General features: G+C 54.8%; 1 protein-coding gene across 1 annotated transcript in view; it reads right to left on the bottom strand.

Moving 5' to 3' along the window:
- Positions 1 to 864: 864 nt before the first annotated feature.
- The window catches only part of ABCG1 (ATP binding cassette subfamily G member 1), a gene marked incomplete at its 3' end in the record, with an annotated part of 55,795 nt that continues 37,847 nt past the window's right edge, over positions 865 to 18,812 (bottom strand). Inside the window, exons 3-14 of the mRNA XM_082625672.1 lie at positions 16,402 to 16,519; positions 14,411 to 14,543; positions 12,042 to 12,092; positions 8,967 to 9,112; positions 8,683 to 8,806; positions 7,855 to 7,969; positions 4,997 to 5,145; positions 4,723 to 4,824; positions 3,613 to 3,781; positions 2,444 to 2,544; positions 2,172 to 2,330; positions 865 to 987 (exon numbers count right to left, since the gene is read on the bottom strand). Of these exons, the coding sequence (XP_082481798.1) occupies positions 865 to 987; positions 2,172 to 2,330; positions 2,444 to 2,544; positions 3,613 to 3,781; positions 4,723 to 4,824; positions 4,997 to 5,145; positions 7,855 to 7,969; positions 8,683 to 8,806; positions 8,967 to 9,112; positions 12,042 to 12,092; positions 14,411 to 14,543; positions 16,402 to 16,519 (1,490 nt within the window). The remainder of the gene's footprint in view (positions 988 to 2,171; positions 2,331 to 2,443; positions 2,545 to 3,612; positions 3,782 to 4,722; positions 4,825 to 4,996; positions 5,146 to 7,854; positions 7,970 to 8,682; positions 8,807 to 8,966; positions 9,113 to 12,041; positions 12,093 to 14,410; positions 14,544 to 16,401; positions 16,520 to 18,812) is intronic.

The following is an 18,812-nucleotide window of genomic DNA, read 5'->3' as shown; positions in this document are numbered from 1 at the left end:
TCAAGGGTGATACGAATGGAGAAGCACTTTGATTACTTCTGATATCATACTTTTTTTAACATATTTTAACAAGTTAAATATAATAAAGGGTCCGATAGCTTTCCAAGGACTGGGGAGCATTTAAATAAAACATTTCTGCTTCTCCTTTCTTTCTGTTCCAGCCCTGCCTTATCAGAACCAAAAACGCTAATTCTGAGAAGAAAGACACAGGTTTCTGATTTCTTGGTCTTGGAAGGTGCATCGACGGCTGAAACTCTGTACAAGTGCTTTGTTTTGATTTTGTTCTGTGGAACAATACACCTCGGTCTGAACTGACATTCTAGAAGAGACAAGCTTGTTCACAACTGGGGACCCTGGCTGTCACATGGAATGGCTGTGGCTGGGGAGAAAAGCTCTAACGACCAGCCCCGCCTGCCGAGGGCCAACGTGCCGAAGCACCTCTGAGTCGAGAGTGTGAAATCTGATCGCCTAAGTGCTGAGGCACCAGAACTGTCTTGTTCAAGAATATTAGGATGCTTGAAACATGACCTGTTTTCCACTGGATTTCTTATTAAGGTTTTACGAGTTCAGAACCTTGTTATAAGCAGTGTTCACCCCAGAGAGGAATGAAGTTCCTAAAAGATGGAAACATGCAAGCCAGCTCTCCCAAGCACACAGGACACAGAGCCACGAGTGTGCGTGTGTGTGTGGCATGCCCAACTAGGAAAAAGACAAAAGGCACCGATACTCTCTGGGTTCACGATCCAAGAAACATGCCATCATCTAGCTGACAGCGAACAAGGGGCTTTTGTGAGCCTCTGCACATCCCCAAGTCCCTTCCCTCTGTCGTCCTAAAGTCCCTGAGTCGTAAGGGGCCCCCGCATGTTACCTGACATAGGAAATGTAGGACATCCACTGCAGGTAGGTGGGGATTGTGTCAAAGCTGACGAAGAATCCTGAGAAGAGGAGGACGGGGATGGCCGTGACGGGGCCCACGAAGGTTGCCACCTGAGAGGGGACACAAAGGGGACTTATTCCCATCTAACTCCTCCTCCTCAGGTGGCCCGGAGGCCACAGCCCATGTTTCTGGGCAGTCGCCAGCAGCTGGGAAAGGGCCAGAGACTTCAGGACGGGTCACACCAGGGCCAGGACGGCGCAGAGAAGCACCCTGTTTGGGGAGCGAGCTGGCTGGTCCCTGGTACAGGAAGCAGCTGGGGTTTGTGCCCAGAGGCCCAGCAGAGGGGACAGGAGGCAAAAAAGAGTAGAAACCCCACAGAGCAGGGATAGCACGATGCTGGACATGGCTGTGAGGGCGCTTGGTTGGGAGAGAGGCACAGCCTCCCAGGACCTGAGGTCAGCGTGCTCCAGGGAGCGCAATCCCCTGGGTGCTGACTGCAGCTGGCGTGGGCCGAGCACTTTCTACGCTGTCGGCTGTGGGGTGGATGCCATCGCTATTCCCATCCACAGATGAGGGTACCGCCCAGAGGCTCTGGACACAGAAAGGAGTCCATCACACGCCAGGGAGGGGGCCGTCAGAAGGCCACGGTGGTGCTGACTCCCCAGGGTTCTGGCTTTGTCTTCTAAGGGTCGGACCGGCCTGAGCACCAGGAAGCCCCAGAGGTGCAGAAACTGCAAACGCAGCAGGTTTGGCAGGTTGGGGGTGGGTGGTACCAGGCATCCAGAAGGGACACCTGGAGGGGGTCAGGAGGGTGGGAGCATGGGGTGCAAAGGGGGGCGTCTAGGGGACAGCTGAGTGGATCCCGCAGAAGCAACAAAACGTAGGCACTGAGAGCTTGGCCTCTGAGCCGGCTGTGCGACTCTGACAAAATCACGTTGCCCCTCTGGGCCTCAGTCTCCCCATCTGTGAAATGGGGAGCACTGCAGGCAACTCATGGGTGTGCTTGGACTCGATGAGCTGATGTTCAGAAAGCACTGAGACCAGCACCTGGTGTGCCCCAAGCTCCACACAAGGGCACCTGCTGCTGTCAATTGGCCCATCCTGAGCAGCCAGGACCACTCAATCCCTTCCCTGGGGGTCAATCGACCTACTGAAGCCAGAGTAGGAACTTGGGGCAAAATCAGGAGGAGGGTCACAAGGAGGGGCTGCTGAGCCCCACCAGAGCCACAGCCCCGGTCGCACGGGCCAGGGTGGAGAAGCGAGGCCTGTCCTGTGGTGTATCCTCGGCCGATACCTGCAGGGACGTGGAGGCGGCTCCGATCAGCAGGCCCAGAGACTGCGCCACCAGCGAGGTCATGGTGCCCAGCGCCGCGAAGAGCACGAAGCGCACGGCATCGGACGGCTGGGACGTCATCCAGTACACGATGCTGCAGTAGGCCACGGGGAACATGATCTGGAAACACAGGGCCCGTCACCCTCTCCTGGAGGCCGTCCTCTCCTCTCCCCAACTTGGGGGCACTGGAGGACCCCTGCCCTCTTCACATCATGCCACTGCCACTCACATACCTGAAAGGGCACGTCAGCCATGGTCTTGGCCAGGTAGTAGGCCTTCAGGCTGTACCAGTAATTCAGGTGTTCTCGAAGAAACACTCCCATCTCCAGGGGAACTAGGGGATGGGAAGATGGAAAGGGTCCGGCAGACATCACAGTGGGGTCCCCACCTCAAACCACCACCTCGGTCTCCTGCCAAGCCCTCTGTAGCCCTGACCCGTCCTATGCCTCCCCGTGGACCATGCAATACTTACAAAGTACCTGAAGGCTGAATGGAAAGGTGTGAAATGATTTACCCGCCTGGAAAAACTGCCAATCACGTTTATAACAGAAGCGTCATGAATGGGAGAATCCAAGTGGGGGCGTCACTGCAGTGACGGGTGCACGTATCTACAGTGGCCCTGATTTTCACTGAGTAACTGTAACGACGTGATGACCTTCCTGGACAAGACCTCGCAAGCTGCTCTTGGAAATTCAGGGCAATTTAAGGAGGCGGCGTTGCCGGGAGGGGGTGTTTAGGCTGGAGAGCCGGTGAGGCAACGGCTTTCTACACTGTCTCCCGAAGTGGCCGAGGGCAGCCTACTTTGCAAATAGTCTAGAACTGCACGGAAATCCACCTAGAATCGCTTTACCCACTCACGAACTCGGCCGCACCAGGGCTGTCTTAACTGAACAAGGTAATGCTCATGCACTAGTGTTTAAGGGGATCCCGATTAGAAAACCTTTTAAAAATGTCTCTTCAGCCTTCCAGCAGGCTTACAAGACTTCCTAGTGGTTCATTCCTTTGGCTTAAATATAGTATGTATTTTCTTGTCTAACAGAAAATACAATAATACCTACATCTGTCAACAAAGAGAACGGTATTTAAAAACATAAGACGCGGGCTTCCCTGGTGGCGCAGTGGTTGAGAGTCCGCCTGCCGATGCAGGGGACGTGGGTTCGTGCCCCAGTCCGGGAAGATCCCACATGCCGCGGAGTGGCTGGGCCCGTGAGCCATGGCCGCTGAGCCTGCGCGTCCGGAGCCTGTGCCCCGCGGCGGGAGAGGCCACAACAGTGAGAGGCCCGCGTACCGCAAAAAATAATAATAATAATAATAAGACGCTATGTGTTCGTGGCCAAGCAAGCCATGGCCTCAGTGGCAGATAAGGAGGGAGGGGTGGGCATGGGGTCCGCCAGGCACTCACACGTGAGGACTGTGGGCATGAGGGCTGCGAACATGAGGAAGAGCATGGAGAAGAAAAGGAAGCCGGAGTTGCTCAGGACCTTCTTGGCTTCGTTCCCGATCCCCAAGTAGAGCAGCCCGATAAGGAGGCCGATGCCAATGTGGGAGGTGATCCGCAGGTGTGTCAGGACCTGGGGGCAGACGTGGTGCGCACTCAGGTGTGCGGAAGTCCGAGGGTGGACAGTGAAAGAACAAGGCAGCCAAGGCCCCCAGAGGCAGTGGCCAAGGCGGGTCACAAGCTCTGTCCTGCCCCCTCCCTGCAGGAAACAAGCCCCCGACCCTAAACCAGCACACGTGCGTGCGTGTGTGCCCACCCCCCCCCCCCCCACACACACACGGCGGCATTTTACCGCTGTTAAGACAGAAAGAATTGCTATCCTTTGTGAAATCGCCTTCAAAGTGGCAAAGCAGGGAGGGCCGTGTACCTTCAGGGGGGAGGACAAGGGACAAGGATGGTAGTGAAGGGGGCAAAGAATGGACACGTGACAGGCCCAGCCTTGCAGAGCTCCGCCTGGTGGCTACCAGCCCCTACGTCTTTCAAACTGGGTCCCAGAGGGCCCTGGGCACTCAGCCCCCTACACAGGTTGTCAGATCATCCACTCGAAAGCGTGGGTATTGTCATGGTTCCCAATCCTTCACCAACTCCTTCTTGTAAGTGTCTGCACCACCCGCCATGCCCTGTGTCGGACGGAGCTTTCCGGAGGGAGGAACACACTCCCCGATGTCAGCCATGGCCAACGGAATGTGAGCACCAGTGACCGTTTCCCTCCAGGAGCCAGAGCTGTAAGGGCTGCCATTTGGTTTCTCCTGCACTTTCCCTCTGCCATGTTCCAGAAAGGAGCCGCTCCTCCATTCTGGGTCCCAGGACGAGAAGACTCGTGGGGCAAGGTTCGTTACACGAACCAGACCTAAGTCTTTACTGTCCCAGTCACTGGCATCTGGGGAGTGTTTGTGACTACTGCTTCACAGGGAGCTGACGGATGCAGGTGGAAGAAGAACAGTCTGAGAGCGCAAGCAGGATGAAAAACCCGAAAATGACCCTACAGCTTCCTTTGCCATGAGACCGCCTTACCGAATCCCTCATGATGCTGAGGAAGGTCCTTTTGAAGAGGATGCAGAACTGGGTGAGGCAGCTGGCAGAGAAGCTGTGACAGCCTTCCATGGAAGTGGAGTCCTGAGGACACACCAAGGAGGGAGGAGGGGTGAGACCCCAGCCCTGGGACACCTCCCCTCTCGGCTAAGAAAAGTTCTCATGCAGCGGGCGCATGAGGGGGCGTGCAGTGCTGCTGGGGGCTGGGGCTTGGCATTACCTTTCTCCACCCCTTCAATCGTTTTGCCTGCTTTACCTCTTCAGAGGGCCGGTGCCAAAGAAAAGGGTTCACCTCGCCATCACCTCCGGGCTCCCTCCTGTAGCCAGAGTCACACATGCCCTCCCGGACGGCTCTCACCAGGCGGCCGTTCTGATCGCCATATTCACCGGACGCGACTTCCATGACTGCACCATGAGACACAGACAGGGTCACCCTAGGCAGCGCTCATGTGAACGGTGGGCCTCTTTGCTTGGCAACAAAATCATTAACCTAGCAGGAATATTTTTAACTGATTATGTAGATGCTGTGTGATGATGCTAATGATATGATAAAAATCATTTAGTGACCCATGTTCTTTTGGCTCTAAACTTCCAGGCAAGGCCATTTATCACGTCAGGAGCCTGAAAACGCAAATATGGATGCGATGTCGGAGAGCCCGGGAAGTCATGAGCTCATGCATCTGTTAACTGATTCATCTGTCCAATATGTACTGAGTGCCGGCCGTGGGCATTCAAGCACCAGAGCTGGAGCTGGGGGGAGGGCAGACGGAAGCAGGATTCCTGCTGGGAAGGCAGCTCCCAGGGCGGGGGTGAGTGACGGGCGCCGTGGCCGCTCTCTGGGACCAAGGAGAAGTGCCGGGGGTCCTGCGGGAGGTGCGCTCGGCGTCCTGGGGACGTCGAGATCATGGACCACCAGGCCCACCTCTCAGATCCCCCGGGACCATCTCCTCCACCTTCCCTCCTTGGCCCCGGTGTCATGCCTCTGCACCCCAAACTGTCCAAGGCCCCCCGCGGCCCCTTCTCTCCTGGGTCCACACTCCCCCCGGCGACTGATGCTCCTTCCTGCCCTCCCACCTGCCCTCTGCTCTCCCCCATCCTGTCCCTCCTCGTGTGGGTCCCAGCCCCTCACCTGAATAAGATTCTTGCTAATGCAAAGCCCGCAGGGACCCCCCCGCCTCTGGCAAAACCAGCCGCCGTCTGTTTCCCGAGCCGGGGTGGCTAAGCCGTCCTCCATCTGGTCACACACCAGGAGAGGTTGTCCTCACCAGAACGTCACGATGGATGACACCAGACGAGCCAGCACTGACCACTCTGCTGGTCACTCACACCCACCGCCCTCCAAACGGCCACTCTCTCCCCATGTCTCACCCTCTCCTCAGGTGTGATACTGAGGACCTAGAAGCCACCGGCAGGGCACACCTCCCCCTCCTGGGGCCCTCCTTGCCGTCCCACGGGCCCTGTGCCTTCTCCTGTCATCCTCCTCTCTAGGTTCTCACCTCTTCACAGGCCACGAACCTCACTGCCCCTCCCTGTGCAGCAGCACCCGTCCCCGACCGTCCTCTCTCCTGAACGACTGGGTAGCTATCAACCTGATCCATCCCTGCCTTTAAAGGTGCTCAAGCCTCCTCTTCCTCTCCCTCGGCCCTCACGTCCTTCCAGCTCACGGCACTCTGGTTCTGCTCCGTCAGAGCCCCTTCTTTTAAGAGAGAAGCATGTCCCAGCAACAGCGTCTTGTGGAACACTATCTGGGAGATGACATGTAGAGAATGCGGGGTCTGGATGCTTGAGGGTAAAACAACTGAGTGAGAAAGGCCGGTGACCAGGAGACCAAGGAGGAGAATTATGGTGGATTGAAGGGTGTTCCCCCAAAATTCATGTCCACCTGGAACCTCAGAATGTGGCCTTATTTGGAGAAGGTTCTTTGCAGATGTAATTTTCTGGTTATGGATCTTGAGATGAAATTATCCTGGATTTGGGATGGGCCCTGAATCCGAAGACTGCCCTTATACTAAGAGGAGAGGACACACAGAGACACACAGAGAAACACAGAAAAAGAGCCGTGTGAAGACAAGGGGCAGAGACTGGAGGGATGCAGCCACAAGCCAAGGAATGCTGGAGCCTCCAGAAGCTGGAAGAGGCAAGGAAGGACCCTCCCCCGGAGCCTTAGGAGGGAGCCTGGTCCTGTAGACACCTTGACTTCTGGCCTCCAGAGCCGTGATCAAATGAACTTTCTCTTGTTCTAGGCCACCCAGTTTGTGGTGCTTTGTTATAGCAGTGCCAGGAAAGCAGGATGCGATGGCCAGAAGGGACCCCAGACACAGTGGCGGAGGGAGAGAACAGGACTGGGTCAGGCTGTTTGAGCACTTGGTGGTCTAGTAAATATGAGCTCGAGAGAAAGAGAAGGCAAGGGGGGTGCAAGGTCTCCCGCTTGGAGAGCAGGGTGAGGAAGGGCAGATCTGACAGTAGGAAGAGGGAGGCATGGGACTTGAAGAGGCTGTCATTTGCAGGTAAACGTGTGTGTCGCACAATGGGCAGATCTGGTGGGAAAGGGACTTCAGACATCGGTGTCAGTGCTCTGGAGGGCCTGGGCCAAGAGGGGAGGCCAGAGCAGGAGCCCCGGGGGCACCGGAGGTGGAGCCCATAAATCACAAGTTGCAAAGCACGGAAGCGCCAGCCTCAGGACCTCCGAGTCAGGAGGAGTAACTCGGACCATTAGCCTGGTCTCTGGACTCCCAGGGTCACATTTTTTGTTGGGTTTGGTCAAAATTTAAATCAGCATTTTACATCTCCGTTAATCAAGGCAAAAGGGTTTTTTTCTAAGGTGATTTCTTTTCAGAAATAACTTCCTTTAGACTAGAAACGTCACAGAGTAAAGTATGTGGAAATATTTCTCCTAACAATGGATCCCTTGTTGTAGTTCCCAGGTATTTTATCTGGAGGAAACAAAACGTCTTTTGACTTGGTCTTAAAAGTTCTACCTCAGGATGGCACTTGAGCCATCTGTGGAATATTCAAGTAATTCTTGATTAGGAGGCTTCAGGTAAAAGCGGAAACCCACCAAGAATAAAAAAGACCCCCTTTCTTTTCTTTCCGGCTGGTCATGGCTCTACTTACCAAAATCGGCTGGGTTGTGGTAGGTTGGGCAATTCAGACCTAAATCCCTCAAATATGGTACAAGATTTGAGACTTTTCCCCGGTACACACACTGTCCTTGACTGAGGACATAAAGCTGGAAAAAAGTACGGAGAAGGGAAACATCAACTCTGCCTTCCTCTGTAAAGCAAGAGAAACTCTCAATCCATCCATCCATCCATCCATCCATCCATCCATCCATCCAACCACCCATACATTCAACAAGCCATTCATCCACCCATCCATCAATCCATCAATTTCTCTCTCAGGAGAGCTTTATGTTACCTCCCAAGGACTCAATGGAAATCCATGATAAGTCAGGGAAAACAGAGGATATCATATGACCAGGAATTATTATTATGTTGCTTTTTTCCCTTCATGCTAACCACCTGCTTAGGAAAGATATTGGAGCTACACACATTTCATTCCTTGGGACATTATTTTTTGCTCATGATAGTATCAAAACCTAAGATTTATAAAAGAGATGATATTGTCCAAATATCACAACCTGCTATCTAATTCTGTATGACAAGTACTCCCCCACTGTCACGAGGGGTTGGGCAATGAAGCCTCAGCAATGTCAGTGACTCGCCCAAGACCCCACAGCCAGACACCAGCCCCAGAGAGAGGATACTGGCCAACTCTCCTACCTGCTCCGGTCCTGCCACCTGAGCTGCTTATGGAGCCCAAATCTTAAGAAACATAACACTTAAAGCCACTCAGAAATGAAGACACCCCAATGAACTAAGGGGAAGCCGTGAGTACCGGGATTCGGTTTCACCTGGGCTGATCACAGCAAGGCGTACGCACCTGGTCGAACAGCTCAAACAGCTTGGCGCTGGGCTGGTGGATGGTGCAGATGATGGACCGTCCCCCCTGCGCCAGCCCCTTCATCAGGGAGACCACCTGGAAGCAGGAGGCGCTGTCCAGGCCGCTGCAAGGCAAGGGGCACCGTGAGACGCCTGTGGTCCCCAGCCAGACCCTGCGTTCAGAGTGTCCCGGCTGGGTCTGCGCAGGGAGGGGAGGGGATTCAGGAGGTGTCCCCTCCTGCCGGCAGGGAGGGCAGGGGTCCTGCCTCCATGGCTCCTGCTTACCTGGTGGGCTCATCGAAGAACATGACCGGAGGGTTATTCACCAGCTCCAGCGCGATGGCCAGGCGCTTCCTCTGGCCGCCCGAGAGGCTGCCGGTCCGCGTGTTGGAGCAAGACAGCAAGCCCAGGGCCGTCAGGATCTCCTTGACCTGGGGGACAGTGGAGCCAGAGTGGCATCAGGGACCACCTGCCCCCCAGCCATCTACAGGGCTCACGTGGAACCCCCAGCTGCCTCCCCGAGCCCACTCGCACGCCTGCCCTTTGCCAAGGTGGCAGACACTAGGCAAGTGTGAGCCCAGGAGGCTGAGAGGCAGTGCTGGGGCCAGGCCGTCCCGGGTTGGAGTTCTGGTCCTGCCCCCTGCCGGTAGGTAGGTCACCTGTCAAGTCCCTTCACTTGTAAGCCTCGCTCAGGGCCCGGGTCAGGGAAGATGTTGGATAAACACTGCAGAAAGTGTGGATCAGTGAACACATAGGTGGACGAGTGACCAGGTGTCTGACCAGCACAAAGGGGAGGGCCACCCTGATGGTTTGATGCAATACAGTAAGTCCCCTACATATGAACCTTCAAGTTGCGAACTTTCAAAGACGCGAACGTGCCCCTGTGTGCCAGCTGTTATACTGTACTACGGTACTTTTCAAGGTACTGGACTGTGATGTCTAAAATGTTTTATTTTTTGTGTGTGTTTGTTTTTTATGTATTATTTCTGTGAAAAGTATTATAAACCTATTACAGTGCAGTACCATATAGACGATCGTGTTAGTTGGGTCCCTAGGCTAACTTTCTCGGACTTACGAACAGATTGGACTTACAGACGTGCTCTCAGAACGGAACTCGTTCGTAAGTAGGGGACTCGGCGCAGCGGATAAGATGCTTGGCACACACTAAGAAGTTACTCGAAGGCAGCTATTACTGACACTGTCACTAGTGTGCACAGCTCCTGTAGACACAATCAAGCAGGCCGGGCCTCTCAGAAAGAAGGGGTGAAGCCCCTCTCACTCTTGTAAACAGGCAAAGAAGGTCTCTGATTCAGCAGCAAGGCGAGGAAACTGCTTAAAGCTGTCCCCACCTCCCTCAGCGGCCCTGCCGATGCCATCCTGGAAGCAGCCTGGGCACCGAGATATAAAGCAGCCCGCTGTGCACTGAGCCCTCCCCGGCTGCTCCCGTCCGGTCACTGATGCGGTATCGACGTGGGGCGCAGGGAGGTCAGCGGACTTTGGTGCAGGCTGTGGCGTGCGTTTCGGCCGCAGTGTTCAGCGTTCAGGGTCCATCCCAGCGTCTTCCCGGGGCCAGCGGCCCTCCCCGCCTCCAACTCCAGGTTCACCTCTCGGGGCACAGCCTGCCACGGAGGCCCCGCCAGCATTCACTGGGCCATCGTCCCAGCTCCTGGTGGCAGCGGGGGGACTCCAGTCTGGCGGCTTCTCCGGGGAGATGAGGTCATCCAAAAGGAGAAGAAACTCACAAGGAAGAAAATGTCCAGCCCAGCTCTTGAATAACTTGCACGGTCAGGACAAAACGTGGCTTTGGTGATGGGCAGAGTCAGGGGAGAGCGGTTCCACGGGCCAGGAAGCAGGCGGGTCAGACAGATCTGGGTTTGAATCCTGCTTGGCCTCTCCCTTGCTGAGCCCTAACCCAGCTCCACTGCCTCTTCCCGGGAAGGCAGGTCAGCGTGGTGGCCCAGAAAAGGCCATCTTTCAGGCACACTTTCCCTCACGTGGACCGTCTGCTGGCCTTCCCAGGACAACACGGCTCCAGGCGTCCCCGGGAACCCAGGCGGAAGGTGCAAAACAAAGACCACATCCCCACCTGCCCTCAGCCCCACCGGAAGGATGCTGGAGGTGGAGGTCAAGGTAAGTCCCTCCCGTTTCCGCCCTGTGACGGCCTCCGGTCCCCGGTTCTCCAGAGTGACGCCCTGAAGGCTGGTTTTGTTTTAAAATTAATCAGAAAGAACAATGTTCCGGCCTTGGGAGAACTGGCTCCTGAGGAAGGCTCCTCGCTGGGGGCTCTCGAGGGTTGAGGCTGCTTTTCTGGGAAATGAGGGAGGTGGGCAACATTCTACCACCTGCTGGAACATTCCATTCTATTGTGTTTCCTCGAGAAGTAAACAACCAGGACCTAGGTACACACAGGGGCTGGAGGGAAATGAGTCAGGGCATGCCCTCAGCAGCAGCAGTCCTCTGCTTAGACAGTCACACAGTCCGGTTAGGGTTAGGTTCAGCTAAGTTGAGTTTCCCTTGGACAATGCGTAAACATACAGGGATGTGTAAATATAAACCAGGGCTCCCCATGAAGTGGGGCTTTCTGGCGCTCCCTGTGGGGTCTGCTTACCCAACACCCTCGTGCTCCCTGGGGTTTTAGGGAAGCAGAAAAAAGCAATGAAAAGGATTAGGAGATCTCCATCATCCCAGAAACTTGTTTGTGCTATTCTTAAAAGGCTGATTAGTAACACGTAAGAACCCAATTTCTCCTTGCACATGTGTCGGGGTGGACTCTGGTTATTTTTATTATTATTTTTTTTTTGCGGTACGCCACTGTTGTGGCGTCTCCCGTTGCAGAGCACAGGCTCTGGACGCGCAGGCTCAGCGGCCATGGCTCACGGGCCCAGCCGCTCTGCGGCATGTGGGATCTTCCCGGACCGGGGCACGAACCCGTGTCCCCTGCATCGGCAGGCGGACTCTCAACCACTGCGCCACCAGGGAAGCCCTATTTTTAAATGAATGATTAACCATCTTCATGGTTGGTGTTTTATAAACAAACAAACAAAACCCCACAATGGAGCATAACGTGTATTAAACACTGAAAGGGCAGAGCGCTGGGTCTAACCCTGAGGCGGGGTCCTCAGGCCGGTGTCCTGCACATCCTCACTGCGTCTGTGTGTCTGCGTCTGAGAGTCCCTGGCGGCGTGGTCACTCCGGGTGTGTGCCAGCCCAGGCGCACACCGCGATGCCACCGTCACCCACACGAGGACAGCTGGGGCCCAGCCACAAACTCAACCAGCCCCCAAAGGCCCCTCCACGCGTGTGTGCTGAGTGGATTTCAGGCAATTCTGGACCACCTGTGGCCCAAGCAAACACACTTACCATCTCCCTTCTGCCTTTGTCCTTCTCTTGGAGTTTCAGATGTGCAGACACCTGCAGGGGATGGGGGCAACAGTGTGGAATCAGAACAGGTGGCCGGCAACAGGACAAACTCACTCAGCGACCACAGGCCCAGTGCCCCAGGGGGCTGAGCCGCCAGGTGATGGAGGAAATCCTCAGAGATCTGGGCTTCCAAGATGCCTTGGTTAACTAAGGTAGGTCCAGGAGAGCAGTGATGCCTGGGATGCATCCTATTACCTCAGGGGATTCTCTGCTGTGCCCCGAGGGAAGTTAGATGTGGGCAATTGAGAGATGAGGAATCCCCAGGCATCAAGGGCTTGAAGCCGACTGGTGCATATTCAGGAATTTCACAAGCCACCTGCTAAACCACTGATAGCTTATAATTATGCATAGCGGAGTATTTATGCCACAGAAATTGGTAAGTGGTACATATAAGAACTCCAGTTTTGTTGTTGCTCTTGTTTTGTTTTGTTTTGTTTCAAATCCTGCCTGCTAGCGCACCATGGGGCCCCTGACCCTGTCTGGTGAAACCCTGACTAACCATCACCATGCCCAGCACATCAGCCTTGGTTCTTCTCTGCCAATGCCTGTGACCTTGGGAAGCAAGGACCTTGGTTTCCTCATCAGCACAGTGGTGAGGTTAGAACCTGCCCACCCGGTGAGCTAGTGAGGTTGTCCCGAGGCTCCATGAGAGACTAAGACGCAGGGGCGAGGGGCCCAAGGGCCATGGTCCCAGAGTCAGACAGGGCCAGCCACCTGCCATGTGACACCAAGTGTCACATCTTGGCTTGCCTGGTGGTGGAGGGTCAGAAGCAGCACATGGAAATGTACCACCAATGGCTGGTGGCCAATATCGTCCCTACACGTGGGACAGGACCCTGCAGAGTGAAAGGTACCCTTTTTCTCATTAACTCAGGTTAACTGTATTTATCAAAGGAATCGTGAAATTCTCAAAATCAAAATCTAATTGGTTTTAACTCTGAAAAATAAATGGATTTCACAGCAGAGCCTGGTGACAGGTTGGGGGAGGATGGCGGTGACCGGGAGTCACCAACCTTGTTTGCAGAAGAAAGCAGCGACTGAGCTGGAAATCAAAGTGAAGTTTCTCAGACAAGTAACCAAGGACTTCATGCAGTAACTCTGACAAGCGAAACTCTGGTCACCCCAGATGAAGGTGAAGTAGCGATTAAGGGATCCACAGGGTTGGTAGACATCTTGTATTTCCTAACTTTACCACCCTATTTTCAAACACCTCCTGAGCTCCCTGTGCCCCCATCAGTATGCCCAGTTGGAGGCCAGAGAAGCTACATGGTCAGGGTGCCCAGTGCTCATGGATGCTGGGGGAGCCCGTCAGAGGGCAGATCACGTACCCGACACCTTCCCTGCTTCTCTTTGCTCAGCTAAGGATCTCCTGGAATTGCCCTTCGGACAAGATGCGACACCACAGAGAGGAAGCCTTGCACCATCCGAGTCAAGAGTGCAGGGCAACGCTTCACCCGTGGTAGCCCAAGAGGAATGCCTATCTACTGCCCAAGTACAAGGCAGACCAGCTGGGAAGGTCCCAAACGTGCCGGGAGAGGCCCGGAGGTCAGGCGCCGCCTTGTGCCGTGGACGAGGGGACGCAGAACAGCAAGCAGCCCCGGGCACACACGCTCCAGGACGGACAAGGGCGGCCCACTGACCTTCCAATCTCCTCTGGCTGGGAGGCTCTCTAGTGGCTCCCATGGCCCACGGTGGGTCACTGTGGTCCCCGTCCACCTGGTACTTGGCTGGGGCATGGTCTGTCCAAAGAGCACAGCTGGGCCAGGCCATCCTGGACCACACTGTACAGGACGCCCGGGCTAACTGCTAAACTCTCCGAGGCGCCCTTCCTCGTGTGCTTTTGCAGGATTACACGTCTGATGACCGTGCCGGGCTATGAAGGTGAAGGCCTGGGACCCAACCGGTGTGCAGCAAACTCTGGTTTCACCCCCACCTGGCGGGCACGTGAGTCAGAGGACGAGACCCTCGGGGCCCTAACCCAGGCACCAGACTGCCTGGAACTTGTGCCCAAAGCCACAGAACACTGATGAGAAGGGAAGAGGCTCAGCTGGGGCGCAGGACTGCGGTCACCCTGGAAGCGGTCCCTCACATCCGCCAGGGTAATAACCCTCTCAGAAACCTGACCTCGCTTTCGTCATCCAGGGTCTACAGAACCCAGGGCCTTGAGGGGTTGCCTTGGGCAAAGCTGTCCAAATAGCACAGCCGGTGTCAGGGCTCCGCGTGAGGGAGGGGTGCCGGGCGCTGCGCTGTCTCCTGCGAGGAGAGCGGGGGGCGGCCAGGTGAGGGACGGCAGGCCCCAGGACGCTCACCATCATGGCCTCCTGCACGGTCAGGTGTGGTAGAAGCATGTCGTCCTGCATGATGTAACAGGACACCTTCCGGAAGCAGCGCAGGTCCCGCGGGAGGCCGTTGATGAGCACCTCACCCTTCATGCCGGTCTCCCTGCAAGGCCAGCGAGAGGACGTGTCAGCCCCATCCCTCCTGCACCTCCTCCTCCTCCTCTTCCGGGGCCTGGCGAGGGGAGAGAGGACGGCCCCTCCCAGCGTCTTCTCACTGGACCAGTAGGGACACCAAGCCAGGCAGGGACGCGAGGCCCAGAACAGCACCAGAACTCAGAGGAGGGAACTGCACAAAGAAAAGACTCAGCGTGGAAAGGGAGAGGCGAGCGTGGGGCCTCTCTGGGAGAGCACGTTCGTAAGAGGCGCCTGTGGACCAAACCAGTGGAGATACACGTGGATGCTCCAACACGCAGCCACGAGGTCCCATGCACACCTTGGGCTTTGCAGGGTTTTATAAGATGGGCGTATGAACAATCCTGTGTGCCGCCGAGGCTACACCAACCACCCCAGAGGCCCCAGAGGCCAAGGATCTTCAGTCTGGGGTGTGGCCACTACATCAGAACCAGTTCCTGGGGGTTGCACGACTATGATGCTGACTGGGAGGACCACTGCAGGCTCCCTGGGCTCAGGTGGCTCAAAGAGGAGGACGTCTGCGCCCTGACCCTCCTCGGCCAAGCGATGGGAAGCTGTTCTCTCTGACCACAGTGGAGGTGGGGCATCCTATGTGTACTGTGGAGACGGAAAGGCATGGCCCCGCCAGCCACGCTCACTCCCCCATCCACAGACCCACCGGGCATCGCTATGGCCCGATGCTCTTCTGGGTGCATCATCTCAGCCCAGGGACACAGTGGGAGCCCTGGGCATCCTATGAAGGGTCCCCGTTCTCCAGCCCTGCCTCCTCGATGCCATGAAGAACAGAAACACAGAGGGTCTATGGAGACCGGTGCAGTTATATCTGGTGTCCAACTTCATCCAGGCCACTGCTGTGACCGTGGGCCCTGTGGTGGGTCCCTTCTTTCCTCCAGGGAATGGGTGGGATCAACTGGCGTTCCAGGGGACCAGGTTGGGAGCTCAGTTGTCTCCAGGTTGCCCTCTGTGGCTCCAGGACGGCCACGTGCTGCGCAGGCTGGACAGCAGCTGAGGGTGTGGGATGAGCTGAAAAACAGCTGATCTCCCCTCCCATGTCCCCAGCGTGACGCTGGGTGTTGGAAGTTTGGCTCTCACCTTTAGAAGTGAGTACAACAGACAGGAATCTGCCATAAGTGAGACTTTTAAAAATCCTAATTTTCATCTTTAAAGAGTAATTCAGAAGTCCTAAGGAAGGGGGTGGGCGGAATTTATCTTTCTTTGCCAGTATATGAAGTTCTTTTTAAAATGTATTTGCTGAAGTAGCAAATGGAAGCCATGAGATCTGAAGAGAACTGGCTTTAAGAGAGCATTTTGTAAACACTTCTGAAGATTCAGTCTTCACATCATTCTTACATGAACGTCACCGGACAGGATGTCGAAAGCTGTGGTTTCCAAACGTCGGAGCAGCTAACATGGCCACAAGCAAGAGTCGCGTGACCTTTGGGCCTTAGCCTGACGCTGCTGCTTTTCTTCTGAAAGTGGCTCATCTTACCTTTGACCTTCATTCATACGTGTCTCAGCGTTCTCCTGCCGTCCCCCTCCCCAACCTGGATCTCTCCATTACTTCCTGTCCCGTAAGACCTGGCCCTTCTGCCCCAGGACCTCCCTCTCCTGAGCACAGCATCCACTCACCACCACCAGGTGACAACCAGCAGGTGCTGCCTTCTGATGCCCCCAATGCCAGGGCTCTGTTCCCTTCACAGATTCCAGAGCCTCTTAATGTGAGACACCCCTCCGGCTTCCCGGGAGCCTGCCCAGAGCCTTAAGAAGTGATGGGATGGACCATTCATCCTGTTGGCCCCTGGCTGACCGCAGGGCGAGGGTCTGCTCACCTGTATCCGGCCAGAATGTTCATGAACGTGGACTTCCCGGCCCCGGAAGGACCCATGATGGCCACCAGCTCTCCACTGTTGAATTTCCCAGAAATTCCTTTCAGAAGGGTCTTGTATCCTGTGAAAAGCGGATCACATTCATTTTCAAACCAGGACTCACTGGTTTTGCCCCCAGTACTGCAGAGGCAAACACACAGTACACCTGGCTGCAGAACCAAGGCCAAAGGCAAGGTTTTTCACACCAAAATACAGCATTCCCCAACCTTTTCGGCACCAGGGACTGGTTTCGTGGAAGACAATTTTTCCACGGACGGCGGTGGGGGGGATGGTTTCGGGATGATTCAAGTGCGTTACATTTATTGTGCACTTTATTTCTATTATTATTACATTGTAATATATAACGAAATAATTATACAACTCACCATAGTGCAGAATCAGTGGGAGCCCTGAGCTTGTTTTCCTGCAACTAGAGGGTCCCATCTGGGGGTGATGGGAGACAGTGACACTCGAAGTGTGTTGCTATGTCCAGTCTGCTCCGTAAGATGCAGCTTAATTGTCACTTGCCACTCACTGATAGGGTTTTGATATGAGTGTGCAAGCAACAGATTTATTATGGTCTCTGTGCGGTCAAACCTCTCTGCTAATGAGAATCTGTATTTGCACCCACTCCCCAGCGCCAGCATCACCGCCTCAGCTCCTCCTCAGATCATCAGGCATTAAATTCTCATAAGGAGCGCGCAGCCTAGATCCCTCGCACGCGCAGTTCACAGTAAGGTTCGCACTCCTATGAGAATCTAATGCCGCAGCTGATCTGACAGGAGGCGGAGCTCAGGCGGTAACGCAAGCCATGGGGAGTGGCTGTAAATACAGATGAAGCTTCGCTGGCTCCCCCGCTGCTCACCTCCTGCTGTGCAGCCTGGTTGGGGGGGTTTGGGGACCCCTGCCATAGTATTTATGAAAATGCTGAGTTCTGGGCAAGAAAATGGACCTCAGGTCTTTTGGATGCCTCTGCCTACTTCCTCGATTGCATGTCATGGGTGTATCAGTGATAAGTACCAGTGCACTGGTTTACAAAGCCCTTTAGCAATTAGCCCTTTATAAAGCTCTTCAGAGTTTACAAAGCCCTTTCGTGGGCATCATCTAGGGTACGAGGACTCCATCATTCTCATTTCGGATTAAGGAACTGGATGTCCAGTGGGCCTGGGCGACTTGTCCAGGACCCCAGAGCCAGTGTAAACAGATCCTAACCCAGGGCTGCACCACCCACCATAATGGCCAACTCATGCCTTTATCAATTAAGTGATTAATTTATTATCTCATGTATGAATGTTCTATTTCTCATCTCTACTGGTATAAATTATTTGTATAGAATTTATTCACAAATCATTACTTTATAATTAAATGATTCATATATTAATAATTCATTAGTAATTAAAAGTTTATCATTTTGCAGTTGCATCACATTGCTTTGGACTTTCTGCCAAATCTCCATCCGAGAGCTTTGTAAAAGGAAAAAAAAACTACACATGCCAAACGGGGTCACATTGCTTTTTCTCAAGCAGACTGTTCAAATGAGCTACAAAGAATCAAATAGAAGCAACTGGATTCATCTAAAGACTCCTAATTCAGAAACATTTTTCAGGGACTTCCCTGGCGGTCCAGTGGTTAAGACTGCGCTTCCACTGCAGGGGGCACAGGTTCGATGCCTGGTCGGGGAACTAAGATCCTGTGTGCTCTGCGGCGCAGTCAATAAAATAAAATAAAAATTAAATTAAAAAAAGAAGAAACACTTCTCAGTCCCTGAGAAACATTCCAAGGACATACCCTTAAATGATCAGAATCGGGCAAAAGCGGTACTTTGGCTTCCCACGCAGAGCTGAAAGGGGCCTGATGAGGAAAGGGCCTGTGGAGCCCTCGACTGAGCCCTGGTCTTGGACTCTGCCCCTAGTCGCTCCCTGGACCCCCAAACCTGTGTGTCTACTCGAGCCCCAGCCTGGGTCTGGGGAGTCTTCTCCCAGCCGCCTCTCGTCTTTCACAGATGGGACACCCTAAACACCCAGCCTGTCACCAGCTGCCTCCTTGATCTGGATGGCAAGTCCCTGAGGACCTTTTAATCAGGCAGAGAGAAGCGGAAGCAAAAGGCAGGTAGCACGCGGCCCTGCGACCTGACTCGTTACGGGGAGCGGCAGTCACCTGGGGAGACCTGAGACGGTCACCCGTGGTTGGGGGGGAAGGGCCGAGGAGCAGACGGACGGGGGCAGGGGGGCCTGGGGGAGCAGCTCAGGACCGCAAGTGAGTCAGACTCCTACCCCCGGGATGTGGGTGATGGCAGGTGGGCAAACACACAGCAGGGGAGCCAAAGGAGACCAGGGTTGGGGGTCGGGGACCCTCAAAGATCATGTCTGCCACAT

The sequence above is a fragment of the Mesoplodon mirus genome, assembly GCF_964341445.2.
Source record: "Mesoplodon mirus genome assembly, chromosome: 6".
Taxonomy (NCBI): Eukaryota; Metazoa; Chordata; class Mammalia; order Artiodactyla; family Ziphiidae; genus Mesoplodon; species Mesoplodon mirus.
The sequence above is the reverse complement of the archived record's forward strand: the minus strand, read 5'-3'. Positions and strand labels throughout refer to the sequence as shown.